The sequence below is a fragment of the Hermetia illucens genome, chromosome 3, assembly GCF_905115235.1.
Source record: "Hermetia illucens chromosome 3, iHerIll2.2.curated.20191125, whole genome shotgun sequence".
NCBI lineage: Eukaryota > Metazoa > Arthropoda > Insecta > Diptera > Stratiomyidae > Hermetia > Hermetia illucens.
The window spans coordinates 34093824-34113126 of NC_051851.1; the positions used below are offsets into that span (position 1 = coordinate 34093824).

Genomic DNA, 19303 nt, shown 5'->3' on the forward strand with positions numbered 1-19303 from the left:
TGCAAGTGGGAGAGATCGGCATCGGTCTTAAATGTCCATCAATTTTCTTTTACAAGATTTTTCTTGATTCAATCACGTAAAGTTCACTTTTTATATTACTGCTAACCTTCCTTTTTGATATTCGATAATTTTTTTTTACTCTTTTCATGCTAAACCTTCAACTTCCTACATAATAACGAACCCTAAATCTCTTTCTTTCAAAAGAACGAATTTGACATCTTGGCCTTTTGCCCGACGATTTGCTAGTTATCATATCAAATCATAAGACGTGTTATTTCATATTCATGAATACCAAGCATAATTCCTGCCTTGCCGGATATGCTTCCATCATTTGTTTGCCCTCTCACTTTGCACTTAAAGTTCAAAGGATGTGGTGGTGTAAAGTTTTACTTGTATCTCTCCTGGGCTTCGAGTTCGCGCAAACCTACAAGCATATCCAATATCCTGAACCACGGAATGTTTCCCTGGTTGCAGTTGGTCTGTACAATACAAAAAAATCTTTAATTGTAAACTCGAATTTATCAACACCTTCCATAGCTCTTTCAGAGATAATCAATGGACTGCGTCCAGGATCTGTAACAATATTAGCCTTGAATAATTCACTGAGCGAGGACATCGATGACTTCATCTGTAAAATCCACGAGCTCCATTTCAAAAGCTGCATATTCTCCGATCTGGAAAAATATTTCAATTTTATCGAAAGCACCATATCAGGGTCCGCACAAAGTTGGAGTTTAATATTTTTTGAGCCGTCTGAGTTAGCACGAGAAATACACGCCAGGAACCTGGCCCATCGTTTGGCCTTATTCATATTTTACTGGGGAACCGAAAAACCTCCTAAGAGTTCGACTGTGCGATTTGAGGAGCCAATTCGTGCGGCAGTTATAACACGACCAAGGAAAGCAGCGTAAATACTCTACAATTTCAGATAATTTAAACAGTTTTGAAAGCAATTTCAATGCAGGTTTCACGTATTTTACAACCAAGCTACACCCAAAGGGAAGAGCAATTTGCGCCTCGTTAATTGGTACGATGAAGAGAGTTTGGGATTATACAGGACTCCTTTGCTGCCTGACTCTTCCAATGTGTATTCAAATTTTCAAGGAAGGGTGTTTAATGTGCCGGTTATACATGTAATATATCCTTTATTTATTTTAAGTTAATTTAGAGGAATTTAGTTAGAATGTTGACCAAACTTAGTCTTAGCTTCCCACCTTTGGTAAAATTTTCAGTTTCTAAACTAAATCGAAGGTTAGACGCAAGAGAGGTTATTAATGATGGGAAATATGTATCTAGCATATATGTGGATTTGTGATTTCAGCCCGCAAACATATTTCCCTCGGAGGTTGTGTGTGTGTGTGTGTGTGTGTGTGTGTATGGTGGGGGAGAAGCTACGGCTTCTGAGCACTCAGGCCGTGTTGGCCCATTGTACTCGCCTCCCCCGTCTAACGGAATATTCCGGATGCGTTCACGTATCGCAGGATTTCCGTTAGTGGATGTGATGCTACCCGTCGCAATTGGAGAACATCCGCACCAAAGATCTGATGCCTGATGCGTCCATAGGCAGGGCATTCACATAGGAAATGCTCCGTGGATTCCGCTTCCTCATTACAGGAGGGACACGTATCATCTTCGGTAATTCCTATTCTGAACATATGTCCAGCTAGTGAATTATGGCCTCTCAGAATGCCCACAATACACCTGCAAGTCCTCCTGCTTTTCGACAGGATAAACTTTGCGGTAGGTATGTTGGGTTCTGGCAGGAAAAGTTTGGTGTATCGAGCAGCATTTAAGCTCTGCCACCTGTCATTATGGGAAACTTGTTCCCAGTTTTTGAAAACAGATTTAGCCAATGCCACTGATACTCCAATTGCTGGCTCCGGTCCCGACATAGTTGAGATTGACCCCTCTTTCGCTAAAGCGTCCGAGATTTCATTACCCTCTATGCCACAGTGACCAGGTACCCAGAGTAGTTCCACCGTATTGAATCTAGACATAGAGTTCAAACGGTTTCTGCATTCCTGAACGATTTTCGAGGTGATCAAAGGACTGCTCAATGCCCTCAGTGCAGCTTGACTGTCACTGCAGAATGCGATGCCCTTCAACCGCTTGTCAATCACCCAGTTTGCCACCCTTAGGATCGCATAAACTTCGGCTTGAAAAACCGTTGCATATTGTCCCAAAGGAAAAGCCCACTTCTCGTTTTTATTCGCGAGGTAGACTCCGGCTCCAGAACCCTCTTCTGTTTTTGAGCCATCGGTGTAGAAGACTTCCGTATATCCCGCCACGCATTCCTCTGGGTCTTCCCAGTCTTCTCTACGCTGCAGGGTAACTACATATTTTCTACCAAACAGATGTATGGGGACACGAGAATCGGAAGGCATTGTAAGAACTGGATTCAGTCCTCCCAGTAACTCTTCCAATGCTCTGTGCCCCCCACATCCGTTGTTTTCCCATAGATCTAATCGAATTAGCCTATGAGCTGCTCTCATTGCAGTGCTTTGAATAAATATATCCAGGGGCTGCAAATTGAGTAGTGCATTCAGAGCTCCGCCGGATGTCGTGCTCATGGCACACCCTGGCACACCTGGCATACCCTGACAAACAGTTCTTTGCAGTGCGGCTAGTTTACGGTGAAAACCTTTTTGTCTCACCTTAACCCACCACACTACGGATGCATATACGAACATCGGCCTAATGATGGCAACGTATATCCACATTACCACATGAGGCCTGAGTCCCCATGTCGAGGCAAAGGTCCGTCTGCACAGCCCATAAGCTGTGAGAGCTCGTTTCATCTTTACCTCTACATGTTTGTTCCAAAGAAGATTTTTATCTAGAGTGACCCCCAGATATTTCACTTCTTCGGAGAGTTGAAGGGTAGTACCCCTCATCTCAGGGAGGCAAAGTCCATCCAGTTTTATCCTTTTTGTGAATAAAACCATTGTGGTTTTATTTGGATTAACTGACAAACCATGTCTAAGGCACCAGCTGTCTATCAAATCAACGGCACGTTGTATATTCCTACACACCGTTCCAAGATCCCGATGAGCAGCAAGTACAGCCACGTCATCAGCATAAGCTTGAGCGTGTATTGGCAAATTTTGCAGTTCGCATAGCAGTGAGTCGATCAGCATACTCCTCAGAAGCGGCGAAAGCACACCTCCTTGGGGGCAGCCTTTCGTCGCTTCCGTGGTCAGGTAGCGATCGACCCCAACCTCAGCGCATAGCAATCTTTGCGTTAGCATAGCAAGGATCCACTTAATTAAAGCATCATCAACACCATGCGCTCTGGCGGCATCACAAAGTTTTTGAAAAGGCGCACAGTCGGAGGTTGACTCGAAACATGTCTACCCCTTTCTGATAGAACGATTTCACTTACTCCTTGAAAAACGCTTCACCTATAACGATCACTTCATCATTTGATCATAATCTTTTTCCTTAGAGCATTCTTCCGTAGTGTCCGTAAGGACGAAATTTACGAGTGATACCACAACCGTCTGATTGTGGATAAAGTCTGACTCAGTATATTGCGGTGAATGGGCCACTTAATCCGTATGGTTGAGGATGATGCAGTCCGGAGAGTCTATACGGGCAATATCTGTGAGAAAAAATGAGGACGTAGCAGACCCCGTTTCAGATGGAGCAACGCCGTAGGACACGACGGCAGACAGCTTTTAAGGATTGAAGGAGAATTGGTTGACCTCGGCTCAAAAACGGGATGTCTGGAGTTCCTTATAAAGCAGGCTTAGACCGGATACCGGTTGTTGGATGATGATTCTTTTGAGTCCTGGAAACAGCCAGATTAAATCTGGAGAATATGGACATTTCCCTCTATATGTCTGTCGGTTGAACTACGACTTGCTTCGCCATGATAACATATAATATTCGTTTCCTCCGTTTTCCTCGTTTTAGACAATTGACGAATATGTTATGCTTCCTAAAATACAGTGGCCAAAACCTTTCCAGCTAACATTTACGTTTTCGATCGCTCTGGGTGGCTATTACCCCTTAGCCAACTGCCGATTTGATTTAAAAGTGTAGTGATGTATCTATGTTTCTTCTACTGTCACATATTGATGCCAGAAGTCTGCTTTATGTGTCTTGAACAACTCGTTCTTTTTCCGATCGACTAAGAGGAAAGTGGACACCCATCCCACAACAGCTTTTTCATCCCCAAAATGTTTATGTAAAATCTTGGAAATATCTTCACAATCTCTGCTATCTCGCCCATTTTCCTGATTGTTAAAACCGTTTTGTAAACTTGTTTCCTTAATTAAATAACTTACTTGGGTATTCAAAACCGTTGGGATCACAGCACATCTATTATACATCAACTTTCCGCACATCCCGTGACGATTCGTTAAAAAGATCTGAACATGCACCCGTATAAAATTCAATTAATCCAAGACTTGAAGTCAACTGGTAACAAGTCGGGAAACCGGAAGCTGGACGCTGCAGGTATGAAAGGTTTTGTGTATTTCTTAGTACGCAGCACGTAATATATCCACATATTATGTGAGAGTATCCACTTTCGGAGGATATTGACATTCATAGCCTTCAATTTTTAAAGAAGCAACAACTTTGACGTATTACAACTTTGTTAGTAATAGTGCGGTTTCCACCAAACTTAGTAAGATCATGCTCTACATTATAGCCTACATCATTGCAAAATTGGTGCTAGGATGTTCTTAAGGGGAGTTTCGCAGCGAATTACTAAAAATTCAACTAATATACTATTATTAACTTTACTTGAACAGATATCGGTATGGAATGTATTTCGAAGCCCAACCACCATATAGTGGCAGCCTCCTGATTTTTTTCAGATTTTTCGGTTGGGTAGTTTCTTCGAAAGGTTTTGTGTATTTCTTAGTACGCAGCACGTAATATATCCACATATTATGTGAGAGTATCCACTTTCGGGGGATATTGACATTCATAGCCTTCAATTTTCAAAGACGCAACAACTTTGACGTATTACAACTTTGTTAGTAATAGTGGGATTTCCACCAGACTTAGTAAGATCGTGCTCTACATTATAGCCTACATCACTGCAAAATTGGTGCTAGGATGTTCTTAAGGGGAGTTTCACAGCGAATTACTAAAAATTATAGTAATATACTATTATTAACTTTACTTGAACAGATATCGGTATGGAAGGTATTTCGGAGCCCAAGCACCATATAGTGGCAGCCTCCTGATTTTTTTCAGATTTTTCGGTTGGGTAGTTTCTGAGAATGGCGCCCTTAAAAAATGATATGGGGACCCCGCTTAAATTCAACGTCAAAGGATGCAACTCACTGTATGTGTGAGCTTTCACAGTTCCCACCTTTCTACCAAATTTGGTGTCAATTGCTATAACCGTCTCCAAGAGAAATACGTGTGACGGGCAGACCGACAGACAGACGGACAGACAGGCAGACAGACAGAGAGTAGACAGATTTTAAAAAGGTTTTGTGTTTACACAAAACGTTAATAAAGAAAGGCTAAATTTTTGTAAGAAAATTTTAAATTAGATTGACAAAAACTTGATCGATTTGGCAGATGTTTTTTTAATGACGAAGCTCATGCAACATATTCACATTCCAGGGCTAAAGTGAATTCCTTACTTTTTGTGATGACCTAATACCCGGACAACTCGTTCTCTCTCTTCTTTCAAAGAAACGAGCTGCAAGAACTTCGGCCACTAGAATGTCAACGATCTAAACTATAATAACTAAGAACGAAAAAGTTTTGTCAGCAACGGGGTGGATATTCTGTTTAGGTTTTTGAAAACTCACTCATCTGACAAATAAAACAGTAACAGTCTAATACCGAGCTCCAAATTTCACGAAATAGTATGAGTCATCCATGTGCTACTGCCATGTAATAACACAGAACAAACTCAACTTGATTGTAATGCTGAAATATCAGCATTTCCAAATTTTAGACAAGGCAGCGACACCAGATCTAGCGCTGTTAATATATCGGGCAATATCCAGTTCGGTGCCACCATCGGTATAAAGTACGCTTCCTAAATATATGCCCATTAGTTCAAATAGGAAGAGTACGCCAGACTGATTTGATTTTATTGGTGTCTATGTTCAGTCCGAATCTAAATCTGCTTGAGAAAAGATGCCAAGACCTATTGAACTCCTACTCGTTCTGCGAACAAGACAGAATGAAGAGGGGCACCCATAACAAGAGGATATTGGCGCCCCGGTGAAGTCCGCTTTGGACCTCAAATTCCTCTGAAATTTTACTTCCATGCAGGAGGTGACATTCTCGCCATCGTATGTCGCTCTGATAATAGCTATTAGTTTCTCCGAATGTAAAGCGAAGAGTGAAACTTCTCGCTTTGTTCTAAAGTGAATCGTAGGGTGTTGATGTGGTCAATGCAAAATCCAGAACGGAAACTAGCCTGCACTCTGTCAATCAAACTTTCAAGTTTCGAGTTATTTTAGTTATTGCCCTTGTTTGAAATCGTAATGACCATCCCCTTTTTGCACTCTCGGTGAAAGATCACAGATTCTCAGTATTTCCGTATGAGTGGAAGTAGCAGATCTACAGGCGCAGGGATAAATAACTCTGCAGGGGGACGGATGTGAAACATCATTCAGCTGCTCATCATCGTGGACGATGTGTCGACTGTTAGCGTCCTTCACAGGACCATCGAAACCGACCACAAGCAAATTCTTTCGTAATGCGGTATACACTTCTAAAATAATTAAATTCTGCGGCATCTTCCGTTTCGTTCCGGTCAATAGATTACGAGTAATAATGTGCAATGACCGACAAGCTGGGGGAGCTGAAGCAACCCACAAGCCTCCACCATTATTGTTACGGTTGCCTAGACGTTCGTAGAAAGCATCCTTCTCTACTATATCGGAAGTCTTCGTTGGTGCATAACACTGTACAATTTTCATGCTGCTTAATTTAAACCGGAATTTTGCAATCAGAATCCTGTCAGAAATCGCCTCCCAGGTCAAGAAAGCGTGCCTTATGGTAGCCGTCTGAATCAACCTGACACTGGATTCGTACCTGCTAACATCCGGCTTTCCAGAATTCAAAAGCACATTGCCATTAGTGTGGCAAGAGGGAAAGAGCTCCAGGGTCCCACCATCTTACTTTGCTTAAACTCGGAATATCCAGCCTATAACACATCACTGGGATTCTCGCTCGAGTTTGGAAAAGCGAGCTTTGTGGGGACCATCAATACCATTGTCGAAAAGGAGGAAACCAATCATAGTCCATCTTCGATAGCCAAAGACCGTAGTCATCAGGTCAGTCCCTATTCAAGGCGTTATTGACGTTTCGGTAGCAATAAAATAAAGTATTTTTAAGACCCAACTCACAAGGCCGCAGTGACAGTTGTAGTGTCTGCAATATATTCATCGAGATTCGCCATTTCTTCGAAGCAATTTGAAGGTTGTTTTTTCAAAATTCTTGCCGAACATTCTATATAACCTGAGACTACAATGCAAAATGTACCCACTGAAGCTTCAGGCTGAAGACATCTGAACACATACCTGTAGTGGTTTTCGGGAAGATCTACAAAATACCCGTTTGCGGCAGCCTCTTCATTTAATAAAAGTCCAAGAATTTTTTTAAGGTGTGAGAAAAGTGAGAAATTAGACTGAGCTAAATCTGCCAAATAGGGTAACATAGATGTTGCAACAATTCAAATTTTAATTCCGTGATTTTATCTATGGTTTTGTGAGCTCTGTAAGTAGGTGCGTTGTCTTAATCCAAAATTGCTTTTCTCTTCTACAAACCAGTCCTTTTCTCATGAACTTTCATGTGCACCTGGGACAAAAGGTTACAGTAATAATTTTGGTTTATTGTTTTACCAATGCAACTTTTGCAAAAGTTAACGACCTCAAATCATGCCATGTTGCTTTCATGCTGAACAAACAGATATGTCGCTGTCAAACTTAATGGTATATTCACCTCGTAATATACCCAAACCAAATATGTTGGGATCCACTTAGATATGCTGACTTGTAGAAAACATATTGAAGTGAAACGTTCCAAGTCAATTTAAAATTCAAAACCCTATTCTGCCTGTTCAACAGATACTCCAAAATACAATTAGAGTATAAAACGCTAACGCGGAGGTCCTGGGTCCGTTTCCACTTGGTACCGCCCAGACCAAACCGGAAATCCTCAACTTCTAAACAAAAATTCACTTCGGCAAGTTTAGGTCTAAACAAAGGCTCTTATGACACTGACTGAATATAATGCACAACCACATTATGTTTACGATTATAAAGGAGCGACTACCGGTCCTCCCAAGGCAGAAGTGAGGCAACGTCTCCTGAGTTGTCTCTGCTTCAGTAATGTTTTCGTATAAATTGGGTACTCAACTCAAAAACATAGTTCGGTGGATCACCAAAAATAGGAGAAATTTTTTCCCCATTTGGTCCGACCCGTCATGAACTGGATGTGGACTGAAATCCCTTAATACCTTATCGATAATTTAGGGGTTCATAATTGAAATAAATAGAAAAGTTAGCTTCTTTATATTATTCATTATTCTAACCGGGGCATATATGTGTATAGGTTTTGTAAGTCATGTTGGAAATTTTCCAAACCAATTCAAAATTTCTCAAACTAGTTTCAGACCTTTCCAAACAAACTTCAGACTTTTCCAAGTCAATTTAAGAATTTTCCATTTCCAATTCAGAATTTTTTCAATATTTGACTGTAAAGTTTTACACCAACTTTTACCACTGGATAAGGATGGAGCTAGAATACTTTAACAAAAAATCGGGGGTATCCATCAATTTTCTATCATTACTTCCTTTTGTCTAAGAATATAATAGCTCAATGACGTCTACCAGGACAGGTAAGTGTCTGAAAGTAATGGGAACACCACAATTTAAACTTTTTAATACTTGGGAAGTGCTCTCGGTTGTCAGTGAGCACTAAGAAGGCTCTACAGGAAACGGTAGAATTAATTGCAGCCACAAGTACATGATTTTATATCTAGAGGTCATGAAAAAATAGCAAATTGAGGAGCTATATTTTTTTCCAAACCGAGCAACATGGTCCATTAAAACAAATAATGATAGAAAATTGATGACCTCCTCAGATTTTTTTTTGAAAGAACCAAAACTTTATAGTAAAATATTGAAAAAAAATCCCAATTGGAAACGAAAAAAGTCTGAATTTGAAATGAAAAATTCTGAAATTGACTTGAGAAAGTTTGGAAAGTGGAAAGATCTTATCACTAACATTAATTTAAGGAGAACTTTAAGTTAACTATCATGAAATTTGGTACGTTCTACTCTCCGAATTAAAAAGTATTTTGAATTTCAGTCACCTCCTTGGCACTTTGTCCTATATCTCAACCAAACAGCAAATTCCACTACAAACATGACTACAAATGTTCCGGGCAGAAAACTCAAAGTAATCGGTGGACGCGATCATCACCTCCTGGAACTAATCGCTAACAAAATGAACTTCAAGTTTCAGTATGTAGACCCACGAGAGCGGACCCAAGGATCATCGGTTGGTTCAGAGCGCAAATCTCTGTTTACTGGAGGACTAGGGATGATCCAAAATCGGGTAATAATGGGATAGACCATTTCGCCCTTTCATAGTAGTTGGTATTTTTCTACTTCATTAGGAAGCCCATTTTCTCTTCGGCGACGTGGGATTAAGTTGGGAGAGGCGAAAAGCTGCTGAGTTTTCATTTTTCACACTTGTTGATTCAGGAGCGTTTGCGACTCATGCTCCAAGGCGGCTTAACGAAGCACTTGCTGTTGTACGACCTTTTCAAGCTAATGTTTGGCCATATTTAATATTGACCGTCCTATTATCGGGACCAATGTTTTACTTCGTTATTGCCATGCCATACTTTTGGGAGACAGAAGAGAAGGCGTTCGAAGAAGTTCGAAGGAAATGTTCTATAGAACTATATCCGGAATATATCAATGAGATAACACTAGTTAAGCCGTTCAAGCACCCAAGAAAGGATCAATTGAAAAAGAAGATGCCGAAAAACCTATTTTCCAAGTGTACTTGGTTTACGGTACAACTTTTCCTGAAACAATGTGAGTTATGCTAGATATTTTCCCCAAAATATTCAACAGCTTGTACAATGCAGAACAGTTTGCTGACTCTCTAACATTGCATAAAAAAAAATTATTCTTTTGTAGCATGTTCTGAACCATACAATGGAATGAGAGCTCGCTTTCTGATAATTGTCTACTGGGTAGCAGCAACGTATGTCCTTTCTGATGTCTACTCAGCCCAACTAACATCGTTCTTTGCTAGACCCGCTCGTGAAAGTCCAATCGACACACTGTCAAAACTGGAATACGCTATGGAATATCGCGGTTATCAGTTATTCATAGAAAAAGATAGTTCTGTTCTTGAAATGTTGGAGGTAGGTCCAATATAGCCACAAGCATATTAGCAGCATGTATGACCACAGTCCTCTTTTATAGAATAGCACTGAAATATTTAGACGCCTATATAAACTGATGAAGCAGCGCGATACCAAATATGAAGGATTTCTAATCAATTCTATAGAAGAAGGAATACAGAGAATTTCAAATGGAGCTGAAAATGTCATCCTTGGAGGCAGGGAAACACTTTATTTCAATATAAAACGATATGGTAAATGCAGGAAACTCCTTAAAAAATATTTGCTCATGAGTTTTCATTTAATGTAGGTATAAACAATTTCCAATTAAGTCAGCAACTATATACGCGATACTCAGCTGTAGCAATGCAAATCGGATGTCCCTTTTTGGAAAGCTTCAACAAAGTGTAAGTTTTATCATTGGCTTGGTGATGGTGAGAGTAGTTAAGCCTCAACAACTTGATCCTCGTGCATTGGGTTCGAAACCGGCTTACAGTCATGAACGTTTATTGTGTTTGACTTTTTGTCTGTTATGCTACCATTGGCTTCTCATCAAGGGCAGAGCTGCCCCAAAACCTAAAGAAAAGTGACGAAGTTGACCCTACAGGTTAACATCAAAAGGTAAATTAGCAGAAGTGTCTTGTCGACCCGCGATGGCACGTTCTTGTGCTACTCAGGCTAGGGAAGTGGAGGGAGGTCTGACGTTATTTATAAAATTGTCCATCATCCCATAATTCGGTGCGTTGCGGCACGAAATATTAAAAAAACGACCAAAGAGCTGAAAATTGAAAAATAAAACAGAATACGCGCTCGGCCGCGCAAGTGGAGCACAGGACCATCGAAAAATTGCGAACACATGCAAGCGATCTGCGGCATCTTTCGTTTCCCTAACCAGCGCAATGGCAAATCCTTTCTTGTCACAGCGTACACTACGCTACGAGTGCGTCACAACCAGCATCATTCGCAGCGGTCAATAGAGCCTTAAACCTCCTCCGTTCATCGATCCTCTTCCACGATTCCGCAGTCAGCCAGATCTAATGACGCCTCTTTGGGTCGTGGCCGACGACCTGTGTAGCACCCGAGAAAAGAGCACTTTTATGGCGGCCCAATACTCATCAATATTCTCAGGCGGGTTACTCAGTATATCTGCCTTTCGATCAGCAAGATAGCCCTCTCATCCATTACCGTTGCGGTCGCCCAGACCCTGTTTCCCCATCAGATGTCCGAGCATCGTGTTGTCAGATCCCACCTGGCATTCAGATAACCCATCACGATCACAATGTCACTTTTAGAAAACCTCCCCTGAACTGCATTTAAGTGTTTGTAGAAAGCATCCTTCTCTATATCGAAAGTCTCCGTTGTGTGTAGCATTGTACAATTGTGATGCTCCTTGACCTGGACCGGAATCTTGTGCTTAGAAATCTGTCAGAAACCGGCTTCAAGGTAAAGAAAGCGCGCCTTGCGGTAGCCGTCAGAAGCAACCCGACACCGGATTCGCGTCGTCGCCATGAGGTCAGCCCCTAGCCGAGACGTTGTGAACGTTTCGGTAGCAATAAAGTTTTAAAATTTAGAGATTGCTAGCCTACAAATTTCTATCCCTTTTAGTCGCCTCTTACGGCAGGCAGGGAAGACTGAATTCTTAAGCCACAACTCACAGGACAGCAGTTTGTGAGCTCTATGGGGAGTTAGAAAGAAGACGGGAAAGGGATCTTCAAGTAGATAAGTCCAGGAGTTCATGAAACAGAATATTGAAAAAAATAATTATATTATTAATCAATGATATAAGAACGACGGTGCGATGGTTGAGAGGGTAAAATGTCAGCCTCCCAATCTCGCTGCTCTTGTTTCGAATCCCAGTCGTCATGGGTGTCTGTGTTCGTCTTGCGTTTGTTTCGCTGCTCTGAACTTATCATATACAAAGCGTTAAGTGTGATGATAATGAAACTGAAGCACAATCTGACTGTATTGATGCCCTATATTCCACCAAAGTGTGGACAGGAAACAATACTTGATCCTCATGCATCGGGTTCGATACCTGTTTACAGGCAAGGACGTTTGTTGTGTTTGGTTTCATATTCGTCATGCTTCCATTCTCATCACCAAGGGTAGCGCTGTCCCAACCTAAAGCAAAGTGGGGAACTACCAGGTGAACCGACAATATTTAATCAAAGTCTTGGAGCATACGACGACGAATATGGGAATATACATATGTAGATATGTTACCAAAAAGATTGTATAAGCAATCACTAAAATATACGGTACCAGCAATTTCACTTCAAGGCTCTATTATACATCGCGATACACGGTTTGCATATCTAAAAGGATTTCTAAACGGGTCGGTCTTATGGGATTGGCAGCTAATTCACAGAGGATAACTGGGTCCACGGATGAAAACTACATTGAATAGCCAGCCTCAAGCTTTTATACCAACGTTTGAAATCTCGAGGCTTCAAGCGAGATAACTGCGATGACAACGATAATGTGGAGAATCCTTTATAGACGGTGACGGCGGAAAGACCTTAACCCTGATCCATGGATATGCTGTCAATAATGGTATGCAAAATCAGAAATTATGCACCGAATCTGCAACCTTTGCAGAACGAAACGCTCATGGAACCTCTTCTCAATTAAATCAGTTGAGTACGCAGAAAGAAGGAACAGCGAAAAACTTCATCAGTTGGATTGGGTGCAGGCAGACTTTCTATGACAAAATTGAAGCAATTGGGGTGGAACAGGATAAACTGGCCTTCCTTTAATTTAGCACCGTGTTCTTATTGTACTTTTCGGACCTGGGGCTTCGAGATCAGCCCCCATAAGTTGTGGAGTAGATAGTCCTTCACGAAAATTTCAGACCCGGTTACATTTCCTCAAACCGGCCACCCAAAGGCGTCCCTCCATTCCGGTTCTTGTTCTCTATCAAGCTCTATAATTACCTTTTCCTCCAGTAAACTGCGGTTGATTTTCCTTGCTTCCAATGTATTCAAGATCGATTAATTATTTAATCTCACAAGCTTGCTCTATTAATACTCTGTTTAATATATTCCGCGTCCGTTAATCCAACAAATTATGTCTTGATTACACTTATTCCTCACTTGTTGAGATATTGACTTTAACTACTCTCAATTTCATGCCAGTCCTAAAAACATCTCTCCTCCAGCGATCGGTTGATTGCAAGCCCACTAACTCTTTTTTCGCCCGCATTTCATCAAATCATCAACCGAACATGCGAAACATTGCGACTCTCACACGTTTTGTAGCTTCACAACATCACTTACCTAACGGTTTCTCTGCTGCCGGTATCGAACCGCTAAGTAAAAATCCACCCGATTACATGTTAACAAGCTAGAGTACACAGCATTAACATGCAAAATTTACAAAGAAGCAAGATTTAAAATCATTTCTGTTTCTGAAAAGATTTAATTGTAGAAGCAAGACGGGAAGCTGGACGCTTCAGGTACGAAACGTTTTGTGTTTCATTATGTGAGGAACTTTACGTGCATGTCAGTTGCACGTGTACATAGTTAAATATTCAATTAAGCGCTATTTTTTAAAGAGCCATCTACGTAATTTAATCTGGAAACTACTGTATTTATAATAATCAACTTCAAATTCTCCTTGAGCCGAGTGCTGACGACGCGTTTGGTTTACTCTATGTAGGTACAGGGGCAATCCGCGCAAGACGTCTACATCCACATCGTCGGAAGACGACTACATCTTGTAGATGTCTTGCGAGGATTACCCATGTAATTACATAGGGCAAACCAAACGCCTAGTCAGCACTCAGATGATTCACCTCCTGGAGTTGGTAGATATGACGCCTACCTTCAGATTGATCACATTTGAGCCTCTACAAAGCAGCCCAGGTCCTTATTTCAGAGGTGAACGTGAATTCAAGGTACAAAGCAACTGCTGCCGTCCCTAGGATGCTCTGGGCTGTCTTCCGGCACGTATCCTTCTTGTTACTACTGGTTCTACTTATGAGATATACCACCGGTTCGAATCCGCCAGATTGATTTATGTTAACATGTACGACAACATCTTCCGGCTTGGTAATGTAACGAGCTTCCATCATTCACTCATGGAAACGTCAGAGAGACTCCCCTATTTCCATTATACCATTCTCATTTCCATGAGGATATTCTTCTACAAGAAAGTGGCAACTTTCTATTAGTTCACGACCACTCTGCCCTTGCTGAGCGTGCCCTCTTCCTCCGTCCTCGCCTTCACCCGAGGCCCGAATTTACTCTCTACGGCCCAGGGTAACCCGGCCATCACCTTAAGCCGGCCATAGTACTACTCATAAATACGTCGTTATATATATTTACCAATATTCAGTTGTATTAACTATTTTCAGAATCATTCATCTTTTTGAGGGTGGTATAATGGACAAAATAACAAACAGCGAGTATGAAAAAATGCTTGCGGTTAAAGATTTAAACAGAGGAAGTGAGGGACAGTTTAAGAAAAATGAGAATAAACAAAAATATTCTGTATTTGATTCAAATCCGCAACCAATCAATTTAAGAATGCTGCAAGGTGCGTTTATTATATTACTTTTCGGAAATACACTAGCTGGTGAGTACCATACATAATAATAGTATTTGCCAAGCAGCACATTATGAGTAATATGCTTTTTTTCAATTGACCTCTTTCAGCGACCATATTGCTAATCGAAATCTCGATATATGAGAATAATATTGCGCTCTATGTATCCATTTTGAATGCGATTAGATCTTTATATGTTGCACTACGCAAACTAGCTGCATGGCTTCTACAATGGATTCAACAAACTGCACTACCGTCCCTACATCTTTGAACACATATTTCACAAAAATTACAATTTTATAGGACGCTAGATCATTAATGCAAGAAATATTATATATAAGAGGACATTAAGATGAAATAAGACTAAAAATAAAAATACTTATTTCAAAATTATCTTAAGCCTTTGGCAAACAGAAAACGATCTGTCTCTCAGCATATGGCATTGTCACACACAACGCGATATCTTATAAGCGATCCATTATGATTACTTTCTAACGAACAGCTTCAGTAGCATCAAATATTTCTCATAAATTTTGAGTCAAAATAAGGAAATAAAATTAAATAGGTTGACAAAATAATTTCCTTTATTGGCTAAGAATTTGATGAAAAAAAACAAATACAGTATTCCGGGGACCAACTGCCCCTTTTTCAGTTTCAGAAAAGATGAAATCCTGAAGTCCCTAAAATACTGCTATTCTTCTCAACCCGTTCAATTTTATTTAAACTTTGTCCAACTAACCACCTCCTAACTTAAGTTTTAAAATGAGTAGTTCAGACGAAGGGGTACCTTACTCCTTGTTTGAGCACTTCAATGCATCAAAAGGAAAGGACAATATTGGGTGCATGACATGAACATGAAAGAAGAGTACTTGGAAAACATCATCATCTCAGTTGTGATCTGCAATCAAACGAAGACAGATTCTTCTAATATTTCTATTTGTATTGAAAAATTTTCGAAGAATTGCATCACCTAGTACAATCTAGCATTGAAAAGTGCACAATGAATTGGAGAAAACCAATTGAAACGAAGAAAAGATTAATAATTTATTTAAGATAAATTATGGAAAAATTCTTTATAAACAATTTAAAGTTCTAAGATTTTACTAATTTATCATTGAAATTCAAAGCAATACAAAACAACAAAAACTAGAGGGCAGGGCCAAATGCACTTTTTGTGACGACACTTGCAAACATAGTAGTATCAGAGTTTAGTTTTAGTTTTCAAAATAATTTTTTTTTTTTTGAAAAAATGTCGAACAGTAATAATGTAGATTGAAAAAAATGAACGAAAAACAATGTTATAACCTAACAAAAAAAATTAAATAAACATTATGGCCACTGTAGCCACTCAAAATATATAAAAAAATACTTTAAATTGAAAAAAAATATATAAAAATGTCGGAAAATCTTCAAAAACCAGACAAAGCTAACTGAGTCTCGTTGACGAAAAAAAAGTAAAAAGAAATATCCTAACTTAATAAGGAACTCCAGGCATCCCGGTCTTGCGTCAAGGTCCACCACTTCGATATCCCTAAAAGCTCTCTGGCGTCTCTTATAGACTTTTCGAGCTGGATCATACTCATCCATACGGATTAAGTGACTCGTCCACCGTAACCTATTGTGCCAGATTTTATCCACTACTTGACGGTCATGGTATCGTTAGATTACGTCGTTATGTAAGCTATGGAAACGTCCATCCTCACGTAGAGGGTCAAAAATTCTTCGGAGGACTCTCCTCTCGAACGCGGCCAAGAGTTCGCAATTACTCTTGCTAAGAACCCAAGTCTTCGAGGAATACATGAGGACTGGCAAGATCATTTTCTTGTACAGTGAGAGCTTTGACCCTATGGTGAAATATTTCGAGCGGAATAGTTTTTCAATTTTTGTAAACTGAAATAGGCTCTGTTGGCTGCCAGCAATCGTGCGCGGATTTCATCGTCATAGCTGTTATCGGTGTGATTTGCGACCCTAGATAGGAGAAATTATCAACGGTCTCAAAGTTGTAGTCTCCTATCTTTATTCTTTCCGTTTGACCAGTGCGATTTGATGTTGTTGGTTGATTGATTTTCGGTGCTGACGTGGCCACCATATATTTTGTCTTGCCTTCATTGATGTACAGCCCAAGATCTCGCCTCAATTGCCGCCTGCTCGATCTGGATGAAGGCAGTTTGTACATCTCGGATCGTTCTTCCCATGATGTCGATATCGTCAGCACAGGCCAGTAGTTGGGTGGACTTAAAAAAGGTCGTACCTCTTGCATTTACCTCAGCATCACGGCTCACTTTCTCGAGGGCCAGGTTAAAGAGAATGCATGACAGGGCATCCCCTTGTCGTAGACCGTTGTTGATGTCGAATGGTCTTGAGAGTGATCCTGCTACTTTTATCCGGCCTCGCACATTGGTCAGGGTCAGCCTAGTCAGTCTTATCAATTTCGTCGGGATACTGAATTCTCTCAGGGCCGTGTACAGTTTTACCCTGGCTATGCTATCATAGGCCGCTTTAAAATCGATGAATAGATGGTGCAACTAATGTCTGTGAAAATCTGATCTGTTGTTGATTTGCCTGGAGTGAAGCCTTTTTGGTATGGACCAATGATGTTCTGGGTGTATGGGGTTATCCGACCTTCCAAGGTAGCGAAGAATATCTTATAGATGGTAATCAGCAACGTGATACCCTTTATCATTGCTGCACTGTGTGATATCTCCCTTTTTATGTATGAAACAGATAATACCTCCTTACCAGTCGTCAGGCATTGATTCGCAGTCCCATACCTTGAATACAAGTTGATGAACCACTTGGTGTAACTTGTCGCCTCCATATTTCACTAATTCAGCTATAATTCCATCGGCTCCTGGCGACTTATGATTTTTAAGCCGATGAATTGAACGGATTGTTTCTCTTGTACTAGGTGGTGGCAGTATTTGTCCGTCGTCTTCAGTTGGCGGGACCTCCTACTCACCGATGTTCTGGTTGTTTAGTAGTTCATCAAAGTACTCAACCCATCGCTCCAGTATGCCCATTCTGTCGGAAATCAAATTTCCCTCTTTGTCTCGGCAGGATGAACATCGAGGTGTGTAAGGCCTCATCCTACTGACTTGTTGGTAAAACTTCCGCGCCTGGTCCGGTTGCCCCCTGTACTTTTCGAGTTCACAAATCTGTTGGTTCTCCCAAGCTTCCTTTTTCCGTCTGTGAAATCGCTTCTCCGCTCGCCGGAGTTGGTGATAAGTCTCTGCGCGTGCTTGTGTTCTTTGAGAATGCAGCATTACTCGGTATGCAGCATTCTTCCGATCCGTTGTTAGCTTACATTCATCGTCAAACCAGCCGTTCCGACTCTTTTTGCGGCTGGGGCCAAGTATGTTTGTTTCCGTATTTATGATTACGTTCTTCAGGTGATTGTGAAGATCATTTGTTGATGCTTCAGCTCCAGGATCCATTTCCCTCTTATAGGTGTTGCGGAGGGCTATGTTGTGAATGGCTTCAGTGTAAACTCTCACCTGATTGTCAGAGGGGATTCTGGGTGGTGTTGTTATTCGAGCTCGGAGCACAATGCCAACGAGATAGTGATCCGCGTCTATATTGGCCGCCCTATATGTTCTGACATTCATCAAGGCTGAGAGGTGGCGGCGTTCGATCAACACGTGGTCAATTTGGTTGAAAGTGGTCCCGTCTGGAGAGGCCCACGTATGTTTGTGGACCCTTTCGCGCAAACCAGGTACTTCCAAAAACCATTTCGTGTGGCACTGTTAATTGAATAATCCGCAGCCTGTTATCATTTGCATTTTTATGTAAGCTATGCGAGCTAACGTATCGCTTGAATACGGGATCCGTCCCTATTTCGCTGTTAAAATCCTCAAGTATGATTTTGATGTCATATCTGCAACAGGCTTCGAGGGTTCGTTCTACTGCCTCGTAGAAGATATCCTTCTCTGACTCTGCAGTCTCCTCTGTAGAAGCGAGAACATTAATGAGGCTTGTATTTCTAAATTTGCCTCGCAAGCGCAGAGTGCATAGCCGTTCGCTTATGTTTTCAAAGCCGATAACAGCAGGTTTCATTTTTTGGCTGACTAAGAAACCTACTCCGGGCACATGGTTTGCTGGATGGCCACAATAATATACGGTGTAGCGACTCTTTTCCAGGAAATCGGTCCCTGTCCAACGCATCTCCTGTAACGCTGATACATCAGCCCTATATTGGGACAGGGTATCGGCTAGCTGCTCAGCAGCTCCATCTCTGTACAGGGAGCGCGCGTTTCATGAGAAAATGCGCAAATGTCATTTCCGGGTTCGTCGTTGTGTTATCCGCCCAGCCCGAGGCTCCTGTTGTGGTTTCGTAACAAGTTGTTTTCCATGTAGGGTTTTCAGCCCTACCCAACCCCCAACCTGGAGGACCAGTTGGTACAATTTGTC

At 41.2% G+C, this 19303-nt stretch overlaps 1 protein-coding gene across 1 annotated transcript; it reads left to right on the top strand.

The window, feature by feature from the left end:
* Window positions 1–365: 365 nt before the first annotated feature.
* LOC119651703 (ionotropic receptor 40a) lies at window positions 366–16185 on the top strand. The gene is made up of 10 exons (XM_038055416.1): window positions 366–477; window positions 538–907; window positions 965–1133; window positions 9301–9549; window positions 9611–10037; window positions 10143–10372; window positions 10434–10605; window positions 10662–10758; window positions 14706–14926; window positions 15007–16185. Exons 1-10 carry the CDS (start codon window positions 369–371, stop codon window positions 15165–15167), a joined length of 2205 nt encoding a protein of 734 aa, XP_037911344.1. The 5' UTR covers window positions 366–368; the 3' UTR covers window positions 15168–16185.
* Window positions 16186–19303: the final 3118 nt, after the last annotated feature.